Source organism: Sparus aurata, chromosome 2 (genome assembly GCF_900880675.1).
Source record: "Sparus aurata chromosome 2, fSpaAur1.1, whole genome shotgun sequence".
NCBI lineage: Eukaryota > Metazoa > Chordata > Actinopteri > Spariformes > Sparidae > Sparus > Sparus aurata.
This window is the reverse complement of record NC_044188.1, coordinates 14123618-14145307: the sequence shown is the minus strand read 5'-3', so window position 1 is coordinate 14145307 and position 21690 is coordinate 14123618. Positions and strand designations below refer to the sequence as shown.

The window sequence follows — 21690 nt, the reverse complement described above, 5'->3', positions numbered from 1 at the left end:
ATTTATTTCAGGCTGCCCCATACAGAGCTCAGCCGTCAGCAGGTTATGGGGTTTCAGCACTAATGCAGCCCTAATGAATACAGCATATCTACTGTTGGTGAAAGTTGAATATTCTATACCAGTCATGGATGTAAAGATTAGGCAGGAGCCATAGGGGCCACGGCCTTCGTCTGTGCTGACAGAGGAAGAATGTGGGATATGAAAAGCTGCTCCTTAAGCAAAGGTCAAATGCCCCTAGTCAAAACTGTTATCGTCATCACTGCCATTTATCACAACTAGGAAACCGCTGCCGTCTGTTTATTTGCAAATTGCGCGTGTGTTAACTCTCCCTCTATTTCCTCTAAACGCTTGACTTTCTGCTTTTACCTCCTCCAGAGGTGACCATTAAGGCCTTGAAGGAGAAGATCCGAGAGTACGAGCAGTCTCTGAAGAATCAAGCTGAGAACCTGGCCCAAGAGAAGCAGCTCCAGCTACACAACGACTATGCAGAGAAGGAGAGGTATAACTTTGTGTGTGTGTGGGCTGTGCTTCAAGTACCAACCTCTGCATTATTTTGCCATTTTAAACCTTCGGGATATTGTGCTCTCTGGCAGACCTGCTATGATTCTGATCTTTGAGTGCTAAGTTTAAGATGCCTGACTTTATTTAGCAGAGTTATTCACAACTTATAATTTCATCTCAGCTAATAGTCCTTGGACTTGTTCTTGAAGTTATCAGTTTAATCAGCAAATTATTCCCCGGCATTGCCTCCCTTTTACAGCTGAGAGCAGGACTGGAAAATAACCTACATAAAAGACAATGCCAGCATTTTTGTCATGTGGGTGCTTGCCATTCTTGTCTTGATGGGAATCAACACCGCAGACTCCTATTTTCTGTCTTCACCACGATATATTTCAACCATTTTGCTATGAATAATTGCTGCCACAGCCTTCTGCTGTGTTTGAAACCTTGAATCAAACCCACCAAATAACTATAATGGCAAGATTTGTGCCTCCCTGTCTCTTTATTTTGACATAAAGTAATATATTTTGGTTTAATAGGTTACTTCCTTTTCAAAAACCCATTTTCAGGGCATTTTGAAGTTCGTGTGATTTTCAGATACACAGGAAGCCGGTGGCAGTAATAAATATGCTCAAAATTGCTGCCAGATATTTTGGGAAGATGAAAAAAAGCTATTCTAACTACTGAAATGGTGTTATTAAGTCTTACAAATGCTAGAATAAGTCACTTCTGATACTGTCCTTTCCCAGGAATGAGCCCATTCAACACAAAGTTAATTAAACTAATTGGCCAAGGTGTGAGCAGACATAATAGTTGCTCTCTTAAGAACAGACTTGGGCACCATTCTTCCTACTACATCACTCAGTAAATGCAGATTAATATGATTATGGCTGGTTTAAATGATCTTGTGAATCCAAATTAAGTTCAATTTTCATGTGCAGGTGGAGAATTAAGCCGTCAGTCTAAATGTAGTTATCCTCAATAACTATGGGCTCCTATTTTAAATTAAAGGCATAAATATACATGTGCGCAGAGTTGAAATGATGAGCCCTCATACGATTAGCTGTTGCAGCCTCGGGGCTTAAAGAGACGGCACATTTTAAGTGAGGGTGAGCAGGAGTTAAAGGCTGTGATGGATGTATCGAATCTGAAAATGTGTCGTAAGTGAGAAATGAAGATAAATTCTTAAAACAACAAATAACAAATAGATTAAATTCAACATGTCAGGTGTAAAGCTCAGCTACACAGTGTTGAGAGCTTCTCCAGTCATGCGCATGGACAGTTTGTTACACCAAATTCCACCATGGACATAATAAAATATAACAATTAGGGCTGGACGACAGCATCATATTGCATAATATTTCGTTTGATTGTCAGAATAATATATATTATATCTGTAGGCTGCACATAATGGCTTCAAGCCTCAACATCAGTTTTGTGGCAAACCCTATTTATTTTTGGGTAAAATTCTCATAACAATACTCTGAAAAATGAGTCCTGTCAACAAACGAGTTCTCTGTGGAAGTTTGGCTTGAAAACCAGAATTTTTAAACTACACCTATTTCTCACATATTTTCAGGTTCTTTGGTAAAACATGATTGTTCACCGTTTTTTCAGCTTTAGAGGTGAAAACCAAACACCTGTCTGCCTTTTGTTGAAAGTTGCAAATGCAGATTGCAAATACAGATAACTAGCTACACCTGGCACACCTGACTTCTACTGGATACAACTTGTTTCCCAGCAGTGTTCTGCTAATTATATTGAATGCCCCACCCTGCAAGTTTGATGGGGCTGGTTATTTAGGTTTCTGACTTCTCCATGTTTGAGACTCATTGGTACACTGCAGTTCCAAAGCAGAAATGCTCAGCTATGGCTTTGACTGCTTAATTAATTAGCTCATGATATTTCTTGTATTATATATGTATATATATGGACATGTTAACAAGGTTAAAAACTTGATTTTCATTGGATGGGGTCTCTTTAAAAGAAAAACGTTTAAAAAAGTGAAACGTAGTCTCTCATTTTTCCCACTGCATCAGTTTATTTGTTTACGCAGAAGGTGACTGTGGTTGTTGATCATTAAGCTGTATTTTGAATACTGCTCGCAACTTCTACCAGCACACAGTTTATCAAAAAAGTGTTTCATTATCACAGTTTTTCTCAAGAAAACATGGCAGTAGTTTATATTACGTCCTGACAGTTGCATCACACTCTGCTTTAATTGTGAATCACGAAGCACTGCCAAAGACTGCCACTGATGTTTTCACACTCCACTACAATCCTTAAAGCACTTCAGAAGAAATCTCCCTCATTGATCATTTTGATAAAAGTCTGGCCCGCGTGAAGTCAATTTTACAAGATTTGTGTTGACTAACGTACACTCCAGATCTCATATTTTCCCCTCATGTCAATCATCTAGTTTCCCGCGAAGCTGCGTTGAAGCCCGCTGCCCCTTTCAGACGTACTGTAGAAGATCAATTGTCCAACTGTATTTCCTTTACGTCAGTGTTTTATAGGCCCCTTCCTGTCTGCAGAGAGCTGACTTCCTGTGTCTGAGAGGGGCAGTAAATGGATGGCACCTCTGATGCATTTTATCCTGCAAGGAGTGAGGGAAGGAGGGAGAGAGAGGGAGAGATGAAAGGATGAAGTAGAGGGCAGAAAAATAGAGATGACAGGAGAGACAGATTGGCGGTGAAGGGGGGCATCAAAGAGTGCCATAAAGACTGTCTTTGTGCTAGATTATTGATGTTTTTACACGCAGTGGCAATTTCTCAGCAGAGCCCAACTTTTTATATGCTAAGAATGAATCTATTTTATCCTTGTGGTTTGTGCCCCCCCTTACTCAACCCCTGCTCTCTCTCTCTCTCTCTCCCACCCTCCCTCTCCCCCTCTCCCTCCCTCCCCCCGGGTGCAGTGTGCCCCAGTGGCCAGACATTCCTGCCTAATAGGGCTGCTTAATGAGGAGTGGGTTGTGTTTGGGAGGATTTTAGTGGGGAAAACACTTCAGAAATGGTGGGAAAATAGAGAATAGTTGCCACAAAGTGTGAACCCAAGATTTACTGAGTCAGTATCTCTATCTTTGACTTTCTGCTCTTTTTTTTTTTTTCCTGCCGTTCTGTAGGAAACTCCAGGAGAGCCAGGACTCCATGTCCTCAAGGTTGGAAGAGGCCGAACACAAGGCCCAGTCCCTACAGACAGGTACCAGCCTTATTTACAGACCTGGGTACTGTTTTAACCAACTCGGAGAAAATGGGCAACCTTATGGCTGAATATGAGTTGGGGATCTGAAACAGAAATCTTAAGTATGTCTCACTTTATGTTCCTTCAGTGCAGAGGTTGGGGAAAAAAACCTCATCCATAATGAAGTTTAACTCTTAAAACTTAATCTGCATCATCTGGACTGAGTGGGTGTGGTTTGATCAGATTTACAGTGACCGGGAAACACTGGCTAATGGCACCACAACTGTCACTTGAAACCTGTGAGAACAGCACAAAAAGAGAAGTCCCTCATGTGAAAAATTAAAAGTTATTTAACTAAATGTGTTTTCAGGGCCTTTTAAAAAGTATTGTTTACACGTAAGTTCTTTTACTCAGCAGGGAAACTTATGACTGACTCTCTCCCCATCTCTTACAGCACTTGAAACAACTCAGGCCGAGCTCTTTGATTTGAAGACCAAGTATGACGAGGAATCTACAGCAAAGTACGTGTCTCGCTGATCTATGTGTGTGTTTGCGGAGGACTTCTCCCCTCTGGCTCCTCCTGACTCTGTTGCCTGACATAATCATCCTGTTTAGTGCGTCTCCTTGCCCAGAAACTCCCCCTATTCTCCCTAACAGCTGGATCGTGTCCCACAACGCTCAGCAGCCTCCGAATCCAAGCATTACCCACACACTCCAAATACTGACGCGAATTGTGATGCAGTCTGCCGAAACACTGAGCACCAAAATAGAGACATTTTTTGTGTGGTGTAGGCCAAAGTGCCCTGTGATTCATCAGGGTCACGACAGAGAGGCGAGGCTGACGAGGGTCACTTTGAGATCTCTGACTTAAAGCCGCACAGGCTTCTAAGATAAGGTAGCTTCAATTACTTGAGCTGTTGGCATCTATCATTATTGATCTCATAGTGGTGGCAAGGATGAGAACAGAAGCTTTTCCATGTCAGCACTCCACACTGTGAAGTGGCACTTTATGGCATTCACACCCATTGTTCCCTCAGGGTTAGTAGCGGGAACCAGAACTACTCAAACATCTGAACCGCATTCATAAAGCTTACAATTTTGAGAAGAAAAGCAAAGCATTCATCACCATATCAGACCTTTCTTTAAGCATCAGTTGTCTTATAAATCCAAAAATGATCGAGGGTATCCTGCATGTGCCCTGTACAGAAAGTGTGGAAGAGTATCAAGTTGGCTTTTAAGGTTTCCCCCCACCCCATTTACTGTGCCCCAAACTCACTGTGTCTCTCCATTAACAGAGTTGTTAAATTGATTGGCTGTTAAAAACAGATCGATCCCCCCTCTCTCTCCCTCACAGTCCTTTTTTCTCCCGTTTCTGCCTCCCTCACTCCCACACGTTGTCTTTTATCTGCTACGTTGTGCGTTTGTGAGTGTAAGAGGAAAGGCCACAGGAAGATATTACATGCAGTGTAATGGCACTAATCAATAGGTTTCATTGTCTATCAGAGCCCCCCCCCCCTTTATTTTCTCTCCCCATGACTGTATCGCACCGTTCTTCTTGTTTTCCTGTCCTCGTCTGTTTCCGTTCATGTCGGAAGAAAACACATTTTGAAAAGACACATATAGTAAGGCCCCATTTGCTTACAGAAGCTAATAAACACATGCCGGCCCACATCCACACACACACTTGCACACACACACACACACATACAAATACACGCACTCACTCGTGAGCCTGAGGCAGTCAGGGTCCTTGACTATGTGGCGTGCTGTGATCTGAAATTTTAATGCAACGCTTTAAAGCACACACAAACCCTCTCTAACCCTGCACCCTCCCAGTCCTTGGAGTCCTTTCCCCGTTTACTGCTTGGCTGAGCAAATCGCCAGTGTTTGGCTGAACACAACTTTTAACCCTTTGACTGCATACATTTTGGCACTGCAAAACACAAACGCCATACATATCATGGGCATTTTCCACACAAACACAGACACACACTTGCACAAACACACACTTGCTTTAAACTTTCCACTAAGGAGGACATTGCGTGACAAATCCCCCATCCTCTTGCTACATTCGGGTAATCTGCCTTTTAAAATACACACCAGCATGCGCAACATGCACACACGGACGTGCACACACGGACGTACACACACTCCCTGAGAATTTTGGTCGATGTTGCAGTGCCCAGAATGTGTGTGAGCTTCATTGGGAGGCAGGCCTGCAGATGTAGCGTAGCCCCCTCTGTGTTAGCGCTGTGAGGGTCTGACTGGCCGCGTTTTACCCGTTTAGTCCCTGTTAAAGATTAATGATATATTGATCCCCAGCCCCACAGGATGCTGTGTGTGTGTGTGGGTGTGTGTGTGTGTGTGTGGGTGTGTGTGTGTGTGTGTGTGTGTGTGTGTGTGTGTGTGTGTGTGCGTGTTCCTCTGTATGTGAAGCTTTATCTGCGCGTAAAGGCTTGATACCATTTTGGGAAATGCATTTAATTGCTGATCATTAAGCAACAGTTAATAGGCTTTTCCTGTGTCCATTTGAAGCACATATAAATACAAAATGGCGCACAACACAAACACACACACACACACACACACACACACACACACAGGCACACTCTCGCAGCTAGCTTCTTTTTAAGCCTCCTTGAAATCCCCAAGGTAACACGCTGTGAAAACGCAATGTGGAGAAAGCCAAGGAAAGAAAAGGAATGGAGTGATGAAAGCTAGAGGGCAAAAAGCAAGTCGGGCTGGAGGCTACAGCAAGGAAGAGGGGATAAGAGCGTGATAGAGGAGGGAAATGAAAATCTAAATCAGGGGAATATCCTGCTGGCACTGAGGACAGAGGCCGAGGAAGAGAGGGCGAAAGATGAGAGAGGGGAGGTGGAAGGGGGTGAAAAAGAAAGATGAAAGGAGAAAAAGTGGAGGGCAATGGGAAGGGAAACGGGTTGAAGGGGGGGAAAGGATGGAGGCAGGCAGAGGGTGGAAAAAGAAAAGGAGCTGGTCGAGTGAGGAGCAGGAGAGAGGAGAAGATGATAAGAGATGAAAAGGCCTGTCTGAGATGGAGGAAGTACAGTAGGGGCTTAGAGGCTCTGGGCTTGTTTCAGAAGTCCTACAGTACTCACTGATGTCACTGGGTGCACCCATTGGCTGTCATGGTACAAAAGAATGTGTGTGTGTTTTGGTGTATGCGATTTTTGAGTGCAGCTGTGCATCTACTCTATAGCTCCTCCCTGTGGCTGCTGTATAGAGCTAGCTTTATCCATAAAGTTTTGCTGTCCTAAAACCAGGATTTGTCATTACGAAGGACCCTCCCGTTACTGTTCAGTGTTTGATGAATTAATTCCACCGGGTGCATCGGCTGCCCATGGACAGTTTCCTGCCCTGCCCGGCGACTGACTGACTGTATCAGGATATGCAGAAAATCCCTTCCCTGTGATCTGCTTTGGCCCTCAGCCTCTAGCTTTGCCTTTATAATTCCCAAATACAGCCAAATCCAAGGGTTATTTAAGAAGACTTTGTGCATCTGTACTTTGATTAAATGATCACATTTGGAGCAGGAGCGGTGGTGTATTTGGGTTGCATTACTACCCATAAACGCTCTCCATTACAAGCTTTTCTGGCTTGTTGGCTCCCTGACCTTACGTTTGTGTGTGTGGGATCGCGATTGAGTGCGCACGTGGTTCCCGAACACTATAGCTTAAGACAGGATAAAAGCTGGTGAGGTAGTGTACTATTATGTTGCTTAAATGCATACTAGATCCTTTTAACTGTTGGGGAAAAGAATAAAAGCAGAGAGTGAAAAGCTCTCCCACCCACATCTGATTCTTTTTGCTGCATCGCCTGTGGCACAATGTTGACCTAATATCAACTGTGTCTGTTTTGTTAAACACATTCAAATCAGTAGTACTCAGGCCTATGGGACGTAACACTGTTTCTCATACTGTGACACACAAATACAAAAGCTGCGTGGGTTATTGGGTTCACTATCAAAAGATTGCAGTGAAATCAAAAGGTCTTAATGGACGCAGTGGTGCACATATGCACTCACAACTCTGTGTTCAGTACCATCCATGTACTCTTATTAGCAAGTAATGTTTTAAATAAACCCACAAGCACACACTGCATCTTTGTAATGCAATGAATGGCACCCAAGGAGTTTTGTAGGCATTTTATTGACATTTTTCAATTGTAACTTCATCATACAGCAAAAGGTATTCAGAATGTTTATTCATGCGCACACAACTGGTGCGTCAGTTGATAAGTGCTATTTTCATAATCAGTTAATCTGCTGGTTATTTTCATAAAAAATCGATTAATTGTTAAGTCTATAAAATGTCCCCAAGTGATATCCTCCAACATTTATGAATCTGGAACCATCAAATGTTTGACATTTTTGCTTAAATGTTGCCTTGTTCACGGCAAGTAAGATGAAAATCACTGATAGCGGTTTATCTGTTGTGTCACATTAATTTTTTGCAGGCAGATTCATGAGCTACTCACTCGTGAGTCGTGACATTCCTGCCATCACTTTGTAAGGCTATCTGAGTGCTGAACAATTCTTCTCATTGAGTAGGTAGTTGTATAACAGGCTAAAAAGGCTTCTGAAGCAGTTACTATTCAAAAAAGAGAACCTTTTTCATGTGAAAGGAGGTTATATAAAAGGGTTGCTTCATAAATTTGTATGATTGAAGTTGTGCCCTTTCAAAGATGGTGTAATGAAGACTGAATGACTTTTAAAAAGTTGAGTTAATATCTGAAGTTAGTTATTTTCCCGTTTCATTTCCTCCTGCAAAATGGGGAATAAATAACAATTTAATTTAAACAACATATCAGTATCATCCAAGAGTGTTACCGTCGTGCATCCCTAGTATTATGGGGATGTATCCCTGCCATCTGACCTCTAGCAAGTGAGAGGTGAACCGTGGCCCCCATCCAGACCATTAGTCAGACACAATCACACAGCTTCATAGCAGATTAGTCTGCTGTATTAGGACTTAGAGCTCTATTAATGTAATCCCTCTGTTTTAGTGTGGCCTGGGTTTAGGGGCTTACATGTGCACACCCACACACATAGACACACACACGCACACACACTTAAATACATGTATGCACGCACACATACAAGCTGTTTGGGTTATGGAGTTCACAATCAATGGATTAAGGTGAAATTTAGACAGTAGCTTAATGGACACGGCACCAGCATTTTCCAAATGTGTCCTCTCTGACAATTGTACTCATACACACGTGATGTGTGCACAGTGTACTCTTCTTCCTGCAAATCATCTCTGTTCATCCATTCCTTGTTTTTATTTGTTTGCTATGTTTGAGTGAGTCTCTTAAAAGCCCTGTTACATCCTCTGTTGTAACAATAAATGTCTTTCTCAGGGCCGATGAGATTGAGATGGTGATGACCGACCTGGAAAGAGCCAACCAGGTAACTTGACATACCAACTGTACATTTATACACAGCATTGTCCACACCACCAGGCTCTACTTGTTTTATTGTAAAAATGCAGAGAAAGCAATTTGGTCACTGACTAAAATCCTTACAATAAAATGTGTGGATTTACTACTACTCAAACATCTAATCGAATGATATTCTGTATTGTATTGTAAGTATTGTCTCAGTATGCAAATGCTCATATGGCTTTTTGTACCACTGAGCCCTTTGTCGTTCAAAAACTATTAAGTACACATCAATGAGCCACAAATTTGCACAGGATGACATGTTCCTTCATTATGTTAAACAGTGGCTTTCCTTCGAGCTGCTCCTGTTCATCACCCTACTGTCATAAATATTCTCGACCAAATGTGTGTTATTCCAAAAAAATAGTCTACAACAAATATCCAGTTGTCTCCTGTTTAGAGAAACACTGCTGAAAAACCACAGTGTCGAGCTGTTACTAAGAGGATTGTTAAGCTTTTTCTAACAATCTAACAAATGTTTTACTTATGAACGTCTTTCATAGGACAGTGACGGTAAATTAAAAGCAAATAGGAAATGATTTAAAGAAGCAGATAGGTCATGGGGTTATCAGTAAATCCAGACGATTTGCTGACTTTAAAATATAATGTCTCACATGGTACATACAGTAATAATTAATCTGACTTGTTTACTAAATAAACACATCATTTTTCACACCGTTTTTCTTACAAGTCCTCTCTGAGCCTTATGGACGTATAGTCATTTTTCTTGTAGATGTAGGTGTTTAACAATATTGACAAAGAGGTCAGCAGTATTTTGTAATGGCCTTTTTACTTGCTGCCAGCAAGTTCTTACAGAGGAAGGTATCATTTTTACTCAGCCTGTCAGGGATGTTTCCAAGATAGAGGGCTGTGAGTCATGTTGTACTGACACTGAAACCCTGGGTTTTTGAGGAAATAGTTGCTCCTTATTCCAGAAATTCTGAATAGAGGAAACATGAGCATTATCAACCACGTTAACTCCAGATTGCCTCCAGCATAACAAATATATTATTGACCCTTTTTAAAGATTTACATCTCCAGTAGGAACAAACCAGGGCTGACAGGGGCTGGAAAAGATCTAATGTATTGATATATTTTCTGTATTTGTTATCTATGATTTGATTTTTTTAAACTTTTTTTTTTTATTGGGTTTTTGAAAGAATATACAATTTTGTCAGCAGAGCATTTATAAAAAAAAAACAACAACGGTATATATTCAGTTAATGACAAGACATTATAAAAGTAGCAGTTAACATGTTTCTAGACACCAAAACGGCATACAAAGACTGACAGTAATGCAGCCATAGGCAAATGCATAAAACAGAGAAAAAACTAACAAAAGTTGCCAATAGTGTATATCCTTAATATACAGCAGCATATCACCCACACCAGAACAAAAACAATATAGATACCTCTTCAAACCACATGTTGCTCCAGTCAGGAATAAGTGGGGAATTTATTCTGCCAACAAATACGAAAAATGAACCCCACATTATCACAGATTCAGTGGAGGAGCCACTAAACTTAACAGTAGTTTCCTTGTTTGGTTTCCTGTTTTTTTTTCTGGGATTTGTTGAGCGTACCAAAAAATATAAAACATCACCAGCGTTATCTTTGAAAATATAAATAGTCGTATCCGTTCAGAATCTATGAAATATGGCCTATATTAACAAATAAAGACTTTCTTTATTTCTATGAGGGCTGCTGTTTATTTTACATTTTTATTACACACCTACTAAACCAGCTGAAATAAGACCCCCAGCGTGCCCTCTGCCCTTGTGTTGTAAATATTCTTGTGGTATCTGTTAATGTCATTGTTGTTAACTTTCATTATTAGCCCAAGAGTATGATTTGTGGCTAAAGGGCTAGCATAGGGCATGTAATGTTAATATTAGCCTGAAGGTTAGCGCTCCGACTATAATGCCACACACACACACACACATGCGCGTGCGCACACACACACACACTATTCACACTTCTGATTTGAGGTTTAGAGAGGATGACAGCGTGGCCTCCAGCTCAGTCACAGACTTTTTATACGCTTTTATAAGGAGAAAATGGAAAACAGGATTTTTCTTGTGCGACTAGCAGTCCAACTCCCACCCAGTCAATAACAGCTCTCAATATGGTTGCAATTAGGAACACTGTAGAATCGGCTCCCTGTAACTCCTAATGATGGTAAGTTGGCCGGTGTTGCAGATGATTCCCAACTGGAGCGCGCCAGTCAGGCCATAAATACGAGGCGTCGGGTATCATCTCAATCCTCAGGACTAATTTAATATTTTCAATTGGGGAAAAATTTACTGTCAGCTATCGTTCTTTGTATTCTGTCTGCCTCTGCTCTGTGGTAAACACTTGTTTACGCTGGAAAGAGGAAGACTTTCCTGACAGACACACTGTTGGTTGGCAGACGATGGTGTTCTGGAAAATTTTATTGCCTCAATTTGATTGCTGTTTTGGAATTTACTTGCCTGACACCTTTTAACTTTTTAACAGAAAGAACTTTCGTAGTCTTACTATCAGTCAGTCTGCTCTCTCTGTCTACATGTTTTAAGTAGGTTTTCAGCTGTTCTCTGGGGCTAGTGGAAAATGACAAAAAGCACACTGCACAGTAGCACTGAACTGATCATGTTTGACTATGTTACAATCTGCACCATTTGGTTTTCCCCTTCAACTTTTTCTCTTCTCTTTCCAGCGAGCAGAGGCAGCTCAGCGGGAGGCGGAGTCGCTCCGAGAGCGGCTGTCCTTGAGTAACCAATCGCAGCCGTTAAGCAGCCCGGCCAAGGCCGACCCTGACACGGTAACACATCTTACTGCTTCACTGATTTACTAGATGGCTGACGAAGAGGTATTGATAGGCTAAAGATCAGCTTGGCCTTTTTGTGCTGCTGGCGATCAGCTGATTAAAGCTTCAGTTTATGGATCACTGATCTTAAAGGTCAGACACTGGAGACATTGGATCAATAGGTGACTGGTGTATTGATTAACTGATTTATTGGACCTGCACAAGGTGAGACTAGTTAACTTTGAGTCTGACCCCCACACTGAAGTATCTGCTTGTGGTAAACCACATCTGATTATTGATGTAAAGAAGGAGGCCTTTTGAAATGTTAATCAGTACATAGATCAGCTTCTGTCTGGCATAGAAACACTGATTGCTGCGGTGATTAATTAAATCAGAAACCAGGACCTTTTTATGGCTGTTTTTGTAATTACTTGTTTAGGTTTCATTTTGCCTGTAAGATTAAACTGTCATCCTCTTTTGGCTTTTAGGAACAGGCGGCCGAGGTGGCATCCCACTCAAGTCTGGAGGCAGAGCTCAGGGCCAAAGAAAGGGAGACCGCCCAGCTGGTGGAGGACGTCCAGAGACTGCAGGCCAGCCTGACCAAACTCCGAGAGACCACCAGCTCCCAGATCACACAGCTGGAGGAGCAGCTCAGCAGCAAGACTGCCACTCTCAAGGTAGTTACAGAAAACACAGTTATTTCAGCTATTAATTTCTAATAGGAGCATTTCTGTATTCTTGTCTTCTTCCAGCTTTGTTGTGTATTCTGATCACACCTGTGACTATATTCACACATTTGCTCGCTCTGTTCTGTTGTGTCGAGTCAAGTCACTGAAATAAGTATATGACATGTAAAGATCCAAGGAGGGCTTTTATTATTTTATCCATTTTCATGTCATCTCGTCTCTTTGTAATCTACAGGAACTGGAGGAGAAACTGCAGAAGCAAGCTGACTATGAGGAGGTGAAGAAGGAGTTGAGGTGAGGAGCACGTACAGAGGAGTGTGTCCGTGTGTGTGTTCAGCACAGGTCTATTTTTTGCATGCATTTGATGTCTTTAACAATGTTAAACAAGATGCGTGTCTTCATTTAAGATGTGTAACTCAATTGAATGCCCTTATGAAGGTGAAGCTTGTATGACTGTAGCTTAATATTGTATCTCCTGTCTCCATTATCTTGTCGTTGTCCTTAAAGAGACAGAAATAGTGAGGCTAGCATGCCACACAGAGCTGTATGTGTGTGCATGTGTTTTTCTGAGGTATTGATCTTGAATTTTTCTCTCTCTCCTCAGTATCCTCAAGTCTATGGAGTTTGGAACGTCTGACTCTGTGCAGGTAAAAGCGACAATCTGTAGTCAAAAATGACTTTTAGCACTGGAGCTCACATGTAATGTTGCAACTGTAGTAAATATGGCATTGATAAAAAAAAATTATATAGCTAGATCAATCAAAATGAGCAGTTGAAGGCAGAGGCCCGTGGAAAGTTAATTTAATTTCTTCTCCGTTGTTCCCCTCCATCAGGATTCTTCCAAACCTCTGGAGGTGCTGTTGCTGGAGAGGAACCGTAGTCTTCAGTCCGAGAGCGCCGCTCTGCGCATTGCCAACACTGAGCTCAGCGGTAAGTGTGCCCAAATGTAAGGTTGTGGTAAGAGCTGGATTCAATCTGGCCAGACTATCTTCACAAAGACGAAAGAATGCCTACAGAAGTGGAGTCCAGTATTCATGGGAGCTTAGATGAGGGCTCAGCTGCAGGTAAGGCTGTGTTGCATCAGGGTATTGCATACATACAATACATAATGTATGTATGCATGTAGATTCTTTTTCTCTGAGAATACTTAACCATTTCTGTTTGTATTTGGAATGATTTTGGTCGACAATATGGAAAGGGAAAAATGTATCATGGTATTGAGATGTTGCTACAGTGCCTCACTTCATAAAGAAGAAGGAAATGTATGTCTGGTGTCTTTGAATTACCACAGCAGGAGGTCAACCTCAACAGTAACAAAGTTGCAGTACACAAAAATGAGGACACCATACTATCGGCCCTGCGTCAGGACTCCTGCCCTCTGCAACAGTGTTTATGGGTTTGAAATGTCATGGCTTTAGGCTTGAATAGTTGAATAGCTTTGAATTGATTAACATTCACAGTAAGGGGAGCTTACTGTCTTACTCAATCATGTTAAGTCTCAATGGTTATGCATTAGAATAATATTTCTCCCAGCGCTTATTATCAAGATGGATTCTAGTAGTTACAAGACCGAGAAAATAGTTTATTTCTCTATTTGTTTTGGTGAATGTAATAATTTAATCAGTCTTAACTATTGAGGAAAGAAGTGAAATGAGGCAGAGCCGCACAGTCTCTGTTTTTTTGGTGACATGCATCTGTTTTCTGTTGAGACATAAAAAATGTTTTTCAAAACAGTTTTATTGCTCCATTTTTTTTTTTTCCTGGGTGTGTTTTTATGAACTAAAGACTATGATACTGCATCTACAATGGGATTTATCAGTGTTTAGGAGCACGCAGCAGCAGCATGGAAGAGGACTCACATGGTGTATTGGCTATGTAAGGACATCATTTTACCCTGTCCACTTACTTCCACTTTGCCTGCAAGACAGAGAGAGAGAGAGAGAGAGTGACTGAGCCCGTGGCCAAGCTAATCTGCCTAAGTGGCACAGTGTCAATTGTTTTGTTTGTCCTTTTTTTCTTCCAGGCTGTGGCTTACAAGAAAGGTTGAAATCACAAATGCATGGGCACTTTGTCTGGGGGGGTTGGCAAAAAAGGAAAACAAAGTTCACTAATTTGAAAAAGACCTGATTAAGATAACTTTCAACTTTTGTTAATTTTTTTTTTCCTCTCTCTTTTTGGAACCCCTTTTTTGTTGACTCCCCCATAATGCATGGTGTGTTTGACCTTTCTTGTAGGGTCAGCCGGGCGAAAAGGGACAGAAGAGTCCACGCTGAAGGAGGAGACCATGCCCAGCGACCCCTCTTCCTCGCCCCCTCCTCCCCCTCCCTCTCTTCCTTCCTCCTCCCAGCTTCCCCTGTCTCGCACTCACACGGACCCCCTCAACACTGCCACCACCACCAGCAGCGGCGAAACGCACCCTTTCACTCCTACGGGCATTGGACAGGACTTCTACTCTCCCATGTTCCCTCTGGTGGGTGGTAAGATGGCTTTGAACTCCCTGATTCAGCGGCAGCTGCTCCAGACCTTCTACTCCAAAGCCTTGCAGGAATCATCTGGAATCCCCAGTGGGGCTCTACTGTTCACCCCATTCACCCCAACCCTCAGCTCCATCCCTACCTCCACCCCTGGCTCTGGGTCCGCTGCCATCCCGCTGGCAGCCAGCAGTCCCCAGCCCCCTCCAGCCAGCCCAGATATGGCTCCTGTTAACGGGAGCAGCACGGCCGGCAGTGCGCCGTCCCCATCACCTAGCCACTCTGACGCCACCACAGGAAGTATTTTGGATGGGGAGGACATGGACACAGCAGAGATCGCCCGGCAGGTGAAAGAGCAGCTGATCAAGCACAACATTGGGCAGCGCGTGTTTGGCCACTATGTGCTGGGACTGTCCCAGGGTTCAGTCAGCGAGATCCTGGCCAGACCAAAGCCATGGAACAAGCTGACCATCCGAGGGAAGGAGCCTTTCCACAAGATGAGGCAGTTCCTCGCTGATGAGCAGAACATCCTTGCACTGCGCAGCATCCAGGGACGGCAGAGAGGTGAGCCTGTGTATCTTTAATGTGTCAGTGCGTGCGTGAGAGTGTGTGTGTGTATGTGTCTTGCATGCGTGTGTGTGTACAGCCCTGCACAGAGCCATTGATTAGCCCGTCAATATGGACTAGCTCTTTTATTTTTCTTTCTCTTTCCTTACTCCCATCCTGTGCCACACCTGTGTGTTTTGAGTGAGTTCCCAGTCACGCACTGATCCCAAGAGCCTCTCTTAGCTATCGCAGTCAATAGAGAAACCTTTCACACATCAATAGTATTGATCGGCGGGAACTAGGAGGAAGGCAGGGGTACTGTTAACTACGGGTAGATTCGATTAGCCAGGGCCTGCTTTTGTTAACGCATCAGGACATTTTTGATTGAAGATATTCTCAGTTGTACAAAAAAAAATAAAGCAAAGTCTACCTACCTAGTTCTAGACAGAGCCCATGTTGAAAATAAGGCTGCAGTTTAATATATACTATTAAATATTTTATCCTTCACTACTTTGTCTTTGTACTAGTTTAATATTCCTGTTAGCGGTATGATTCCTACCGGGGCCACAGATGGTGAAGATCGATGCATTTATGGTACTATAATGTGCATTGGATGGAAGTGTCCCCACATGCCATATATTTGCAGAGCATCACAGGCACCATATAGTCTAGCTGTAAAAGAGAAAAAACACACAAGTGCTGTAACATAGTGTGTGGTATATTGTTTTTAACAGAGGGCTCAGGCCAGCCCCAGCTTAGCCGAGTGTTTCAGGATGTGCCGAAGCGGAGAGCCCTCTCCAATACAGCTTCACACACAGGTCTGTCCCCTTCACACACAGAGATTGTAGCACGTTCTGTCTGTGTGGCATGTTTGTGTTGGGATGAACTGTATCTATGGTGTGTATGCGTGTGAGTTGGTGTTTTATTAATTTGCGAGCAGGCGCACAGATATATATATATGTGTGTGCCTTGAAGGTAACCGCACAGTTTCAGTGACTTGCGTCAAAGGAAAAGCCAGCATGTGTATTTAGGGATTTTATTGGTAGTTGTTATTCTGCGGGGAGCGTTTACTGTACGAACCCTGTAGCACGTGTGCATGTGTGAGTTCCAGAGGGACCAGAGAAATTATGACAATCCCTCCAGTGTAGTCGCCTTGTAGCTCAGTGGTGGGAATGTTGTTCTTTGTGCTGTGCCATTGTGTAATTACTTGATGTCCTTATAGGCTCCGTTTTTGTTGGTTATGTCTGCTTTTTAATCTGACACGGTTTTTCATCTCCTCCCATTCCCTCTTTCTCTCCCTCCAGGTAACATCACCGCCCGTGTCCGCACCCCAGAGGCTGGTTCAGATGAGGCTATCAAGTCGATTCTGGAGCAGGCCAAAAGAGAGCTGCAGGTGCAGAAAGCAGGTGAGTCGTAGTTTTTTTTCCTCATCTCCAGACGACTCAAAGTATTGAAGATGATACATTTTGGCTGTGAGTGTGTGTCTCTCGTGACAACCTTTTTCTCCTCCCACGACAGACTTCTCCCATGCTCAGCCCTCGTATGCAGGACTGAAGGGAGGGGGCGGAGGCGGCACAGGAGGTGGAGGGGGCAGTGGTTCAGACGAGGCCATCCGCTCCATCCTCGAGCAAGCTCGCAGAGAGATGGAGGCCCAGCAGGCTGCACTGGAGCCCATCCTCAAAGCCTCGTCCTCCTCTTCCTCTTCCACATCATCACTATCTCAGAGGGATCTGCTGAGCTCCTCGCTCACCGCTCCCCTCCCTCCTTACAACCCCCTGGCACTCTCCCTTAAGAAGCCTTCCAGCTCCCTCTTGTCCTCTCCCTCGTCCCCATCTCCCATTCTGGACTTCAGCTCCGGCGTGAAGAGAGAAGGCAGGGCTTCAGACATGTCTATTGACGGAGCTCTCAGGCTGGGCCGGAGCTCCGAGGGGTCGGCCCGCTCTGGAAGTTCTGGAGGAGTGGGATACTGGAGAGAGCAGTGGTGGAGTAACATGCATACAGACCAGCACAGGACCATAACCGCCCAGTCAGAGGATAACCGCAACCAGGAAGACTCCAAAGAGGTGAGGGGAGGCGGAAAACACAAACGTGTGTGTTTAATTACTCTGTTTTTACTCTACAGTGGTTGCATGTCTGAGCTGTTCTCCGGTTGTGTGTTTCAGGGAATATTGAGTGACGGCTTGTCTCGACACAAACCGTGGAACAAGCTGAACCAGAGGAACAGAGAGCCATACCTCCGCATGCAGCCGTGGCTCAATGGAGACCAGGGGCAAAACGCACACATCCAGCAAGCTCAGAACCAAGGTAAACAAATCACATGCACACACACAAACACACAATCACACACACCAGCAGCACAGAAAGTACATGGATTCACACAACCAGGGTCCTTGGGCTAGAGCATTACTCTGAAAGCCTGATTAGAGCTAGTGGCTAGTTGTTACTGTCAGTCTGTCACTCACCCACCCTCCTCCACCCACCACCACCACTACCCTCCCTCCATCCTCCCTCCTTCTCCCACCATCCCCCCATCCTCAGTGCTGTGGCAGTGTCAGCCAGCAAGCTGCTGGTTTGTCATGTCATAGACAAGTTAGTGTTGCAGCGCCAGATGGCAGCTCTGTGTGTGTGTGTGCATGCGTGTGCGCGCGTGTCTCTCTTTCTCTCTGGGGGTGTAAACAGCAGCTAATGTACACTGACAGCTCCTCATGACTGCTCTCTTCCAGCCTGCTGAGCTGCGCAGCAGTACTACACAGACAGAGACAGGGAGATGAAGGAATAGAAGGAGGAAGCCAAAAAAGCTTCAAACTGAAAACTTAAGCACCTTTGCTGTTTGTTTAACAGGAATTAAATTAATTGATGTAGTATGACTGAAGACCCTCCCAAACCCAGCAGGAAGAGGAGATGAAACTCGTTCTCTTATACATTCTAACCTGTGCGATCTCTCTCGCCCTGTCTGTTCGGCTCAAGCAGAGGGTACTCCCAAGACGTCAGCCAGCTGTAGCCCCGCTCCAGAGTCGCCCCTCAGTTCAGCTGAGGAGTCTGTCAATGGTCTCGGAGGGGATCCACTCGCCTCGCAGTCCTCCGGTCTCAAGCAGTTATCTGAGGATCCCTCAGGTGGGGAGTCTCAGCTTGGCACCCCGCTGCCTGTACCTGGTCATTCGGGTCTCAGCATCCAGGAAATGGTCGCAATGTCTCCTGAGCTAGATACTTACGCCATCACTAAGAAGGTTAAGGAGGTGTTGACTGATAATAACCTTGGTAAGAAACACAGAGGTTACTGCCTGTGTGGCTTTGTTGCTCTTTCTCTCCCCATTGATGAATTATTTAGCTTTGAAATCAGTTCTTTGAAATGACCATTTCATTTCCCGTCTCTGTCGTCCAACCAGGCCAGCGTCTGTTTGGGGAGACTATCCTGGGTCTGACTCAGGGTTCTGTCTCAGACCTGCTGGCCAGGCCCAAACCCTGGCACAAGCTCAGCCTGAAGGGCAGAGAGCCCTTCGTCCGCATGCAGCTCTGGCTCCAGGACCCACACAGTGTGGAGAAACTCATGGACATGAAACGCCTGGAGAAGAAAGGTGTGTAGTCGAAGCTCGACTATGAGACACAAATGCACACTCCACACAGAGCAGCATGCCTTCAAAGATAACAAACAAAAGATTGAGACAAAAGACAAAACCGTCATGTTATCTGCTTAAGCATGCAATTACTTTAAAAATACATTAACCAAAAAGATGAACAGCAGCCTTTGAATTACACATGCACATCTGCACACACAATATCCTTTGTGCAGGACAGCAGAGCATGTTGTGCAGATCACAGTCATCTTGGTGTGATGTCAGTACCAATCAGGACTGCAGACATCACATACTGTATTAGATGTGACAGCTAGGGGACTGCCGGCGGCCTGCTTACTCACAGTCATCAGCACTCCTCTTCATCATCGTCATCATCATAATAATCACCAGTGTCTATAAGATCGTATTTTTATCATTCTTTAGCCCCCGCACTATCACTCCATCATTCTTTATTCCCTTCTGTTTACATGATGTGTTTAAGAATCAGCAAAGCCGCAAGGCCTCACCCTGCTGGCTGCCTCACAGTGACCCCTGACTGCTCACTCCCAGCTCGCTCTGTAGAGATTGGATATGCATATTTGAACCTGCCAGTAGGCGCAAGCATCCAGGATCAGTTTACCCTCCCGATATCACAAACTACGCACAAGGGCAAAAAACAAAACTGACCTCACCCCAGTGTGTTTGGGGCATCAGATGGGTGGGGTTACTCTCCATTCAACTTCGTTTTAGATTATTGACCCCAAAGTAATGTATCCAAATAGCAGTGGGGAAAAGTCCTGCCCAACAGCAGAGCCCAGAGGAAAGACATGGACCTAGTCCGGAGTAACCGTATTTGACCTCTCACCCTCGTGGTACAAGCCTGCAAGGCAGCACACAACTTTCGGAGTGGTCTAACCTTGCTCTGAGGGGTTTTTCCCCCACAATACTAATATATCTGGCAGCATGTATTGGGGTTGAGAATATGTCAACCTCATGCGAAGCTGCCATGAGCTGTTCATTTTCAGCTGATGGTGCCCGGAGTCAGTGGTGCTACTTGTTTGCTGTAAAATGGAAGATATGCTTTCATTGTTAGAATTCCTCAGAAAGACAATAGCACCACCTAGTGGACGGAAAAGAGAGTGGCCAGGTTATTTATTTTCAACAGTGTCTGATTCACAACTAGTAACACAAAACATATCCTGGTGGCATGTACCCCTCAAACACGGGACATCCACTGTGACTGACTTCTGATGAACAAGACCGTCTGACCTGCATCTTAAAAATGTTTAATACCTACAGTCTGTTTGGAACTGAAGTTCAGCTCAGGTTATAGTCTTCTATGCTGATAAAAACACCGAAAATAGCAAAGAATTGTGAAATATTTTGAAACTGCGTAAAAATATATAAATTGGTCTAGGGCTGCAACAAACCATAATAATTAATGAATTATGATTTATTATTTGGTTAAAAATGTCCAAGGTGATGCCTTCAACTACCTTCTTTTGGCAGGCCAATAGTCTTGAAACCAAAGTTATTTAATTTACTGTCATAGAAGTGAAAGATGACAAGCAAGTAAATATTCAGCATTTTTGTTCAAACAAATAATCGATCACAGTGCCAAATAATTGTTTATTTTTTTTTTATTAATTTACATTTTTATAGAATTTAACAACTAAGGAAAAAACACATGTTAAAAAAAATAAAATAAAAACCTCCACAAAATAAACAAAAACAAAGTAAAACAAAAAAAGGGAGACAGAACAGAAGAGTTCAAAAGTAAAATAATAAAATAATGAATAAATACAAATAAATTATAAATAAACAAATAATCGTTTCATGATCATCATTTAATTCATAATGGCCGTTTTGGACTGGACGAGTTTTACCTCACATGAATATTGCGTGTCAGATTCAATGCTCATCGACCAAAATTATCAGCCTCTGTTAACTACAGCTGAGAGTTTCATTTTTATTTTATTTCATGTTTGGTTTAGTTTAGTGTATAATTTCCAAAACCAATTTTACAAAACAAAAAATACATTGTGAACCAAACTACTTGAAAAATGAGGATTGGATACGAGATCACCAATCTGCTGCAGATTTGTATTTATTGTTGATACTTAATGTGTTTTTTACATCCTTTTCTTTGTTTTTGTGTGCTTGTTCAGCTTACATGAAGAGGCGGCTGAGCTCCTTGAGTGATGGCCATTCTGTGGACATGAGCTTAGTGGGGCAGGAATACATCCAGGGCTCCCAGAGTCCGGGACAGCAGCATCTGAAGAAGCCAAGGGTGGTTTTGGGCCCCGAGGAGAAGGAGGCTCTGAAAAGGGCCTACCAACAGAAGCCCTATCCCTCCCCGAAAACCATTGAGGAGCTGGCCTCCCAGCTCAACCTGAAGACCAGTACAGTCATCAACTGGTTCCATAATTATAGGTCAGCATTTGGAAAAGAGATCCACTTAAATATGAATCTGGTTCTTCTAGTGCTTTAAATACTTTTACTAGAAA

At 43.5% G+C, this 21690-nt stretch overlaps 1 protein-coding gene across 4 annotated transcripts in view; it reads left to right on the top strand.

The window, feature by feature from the left end:
* cux1b (cut-like homeobox 1b) overlaps nt 1-21690 on the top strand; it is a 66856-nt gene that overhangs the window by 33740 nt on the left and 11426 nt on the right. Inside the window, exons 6-22 of one of the 4 annotated variants that reach the window (XM_030440633.1) lie at nt 376-499; nt 3623-3699; nt 4136-4202; nt 9061-9109; nt 11837-11941; nt 12415-12603; nt 12848-12906; nt 13217-13259; nt 13446-13542; nt 14847-15647; nt 16364-16447; nt 16934-17035; nt 17148-17692; nt 17792-17933; nt 18597-18887; nt 19016-19204; nt 21352-21616. In XM_030440633.1, coding sequence (XP_030296493.1) covers nt 376-499; nt 3623-3699; nt 4136-4202; nt 9061-9109; nt 11837-11941; nt 12415-12603; nt 12848-12906; nt 13217-13259; nt 13446-13542; nt 14847-15647; nt 16364-16447; nt 16934-17035; nt 17148-17692; nt 17792-17933; nt 18597-18887; nt 19016-19204; nt 21352-21616 — 3229 coding nt within the window. The remainder of the gene's footprint in view (nt 1-375; nt 500-3622; nt 3700-4135; nt 4203-9060; nt 9110-11836; nt 11942-12414; nt 12604-12847; nt 12907-13216; nt 13260-13445; nt 13543-14846; nt 15648-16363; nt 16448-16933; nt 17036-17147; nt 17693-17791; nt 17934-18596; nt 18888-19015; nt 19205-21351; nt 21617-21690) is intronic. The other 3 variants (XM_030440641.1, XM_030440651.1, XM_030440658.1) reach the window with 3 other exon arrangements.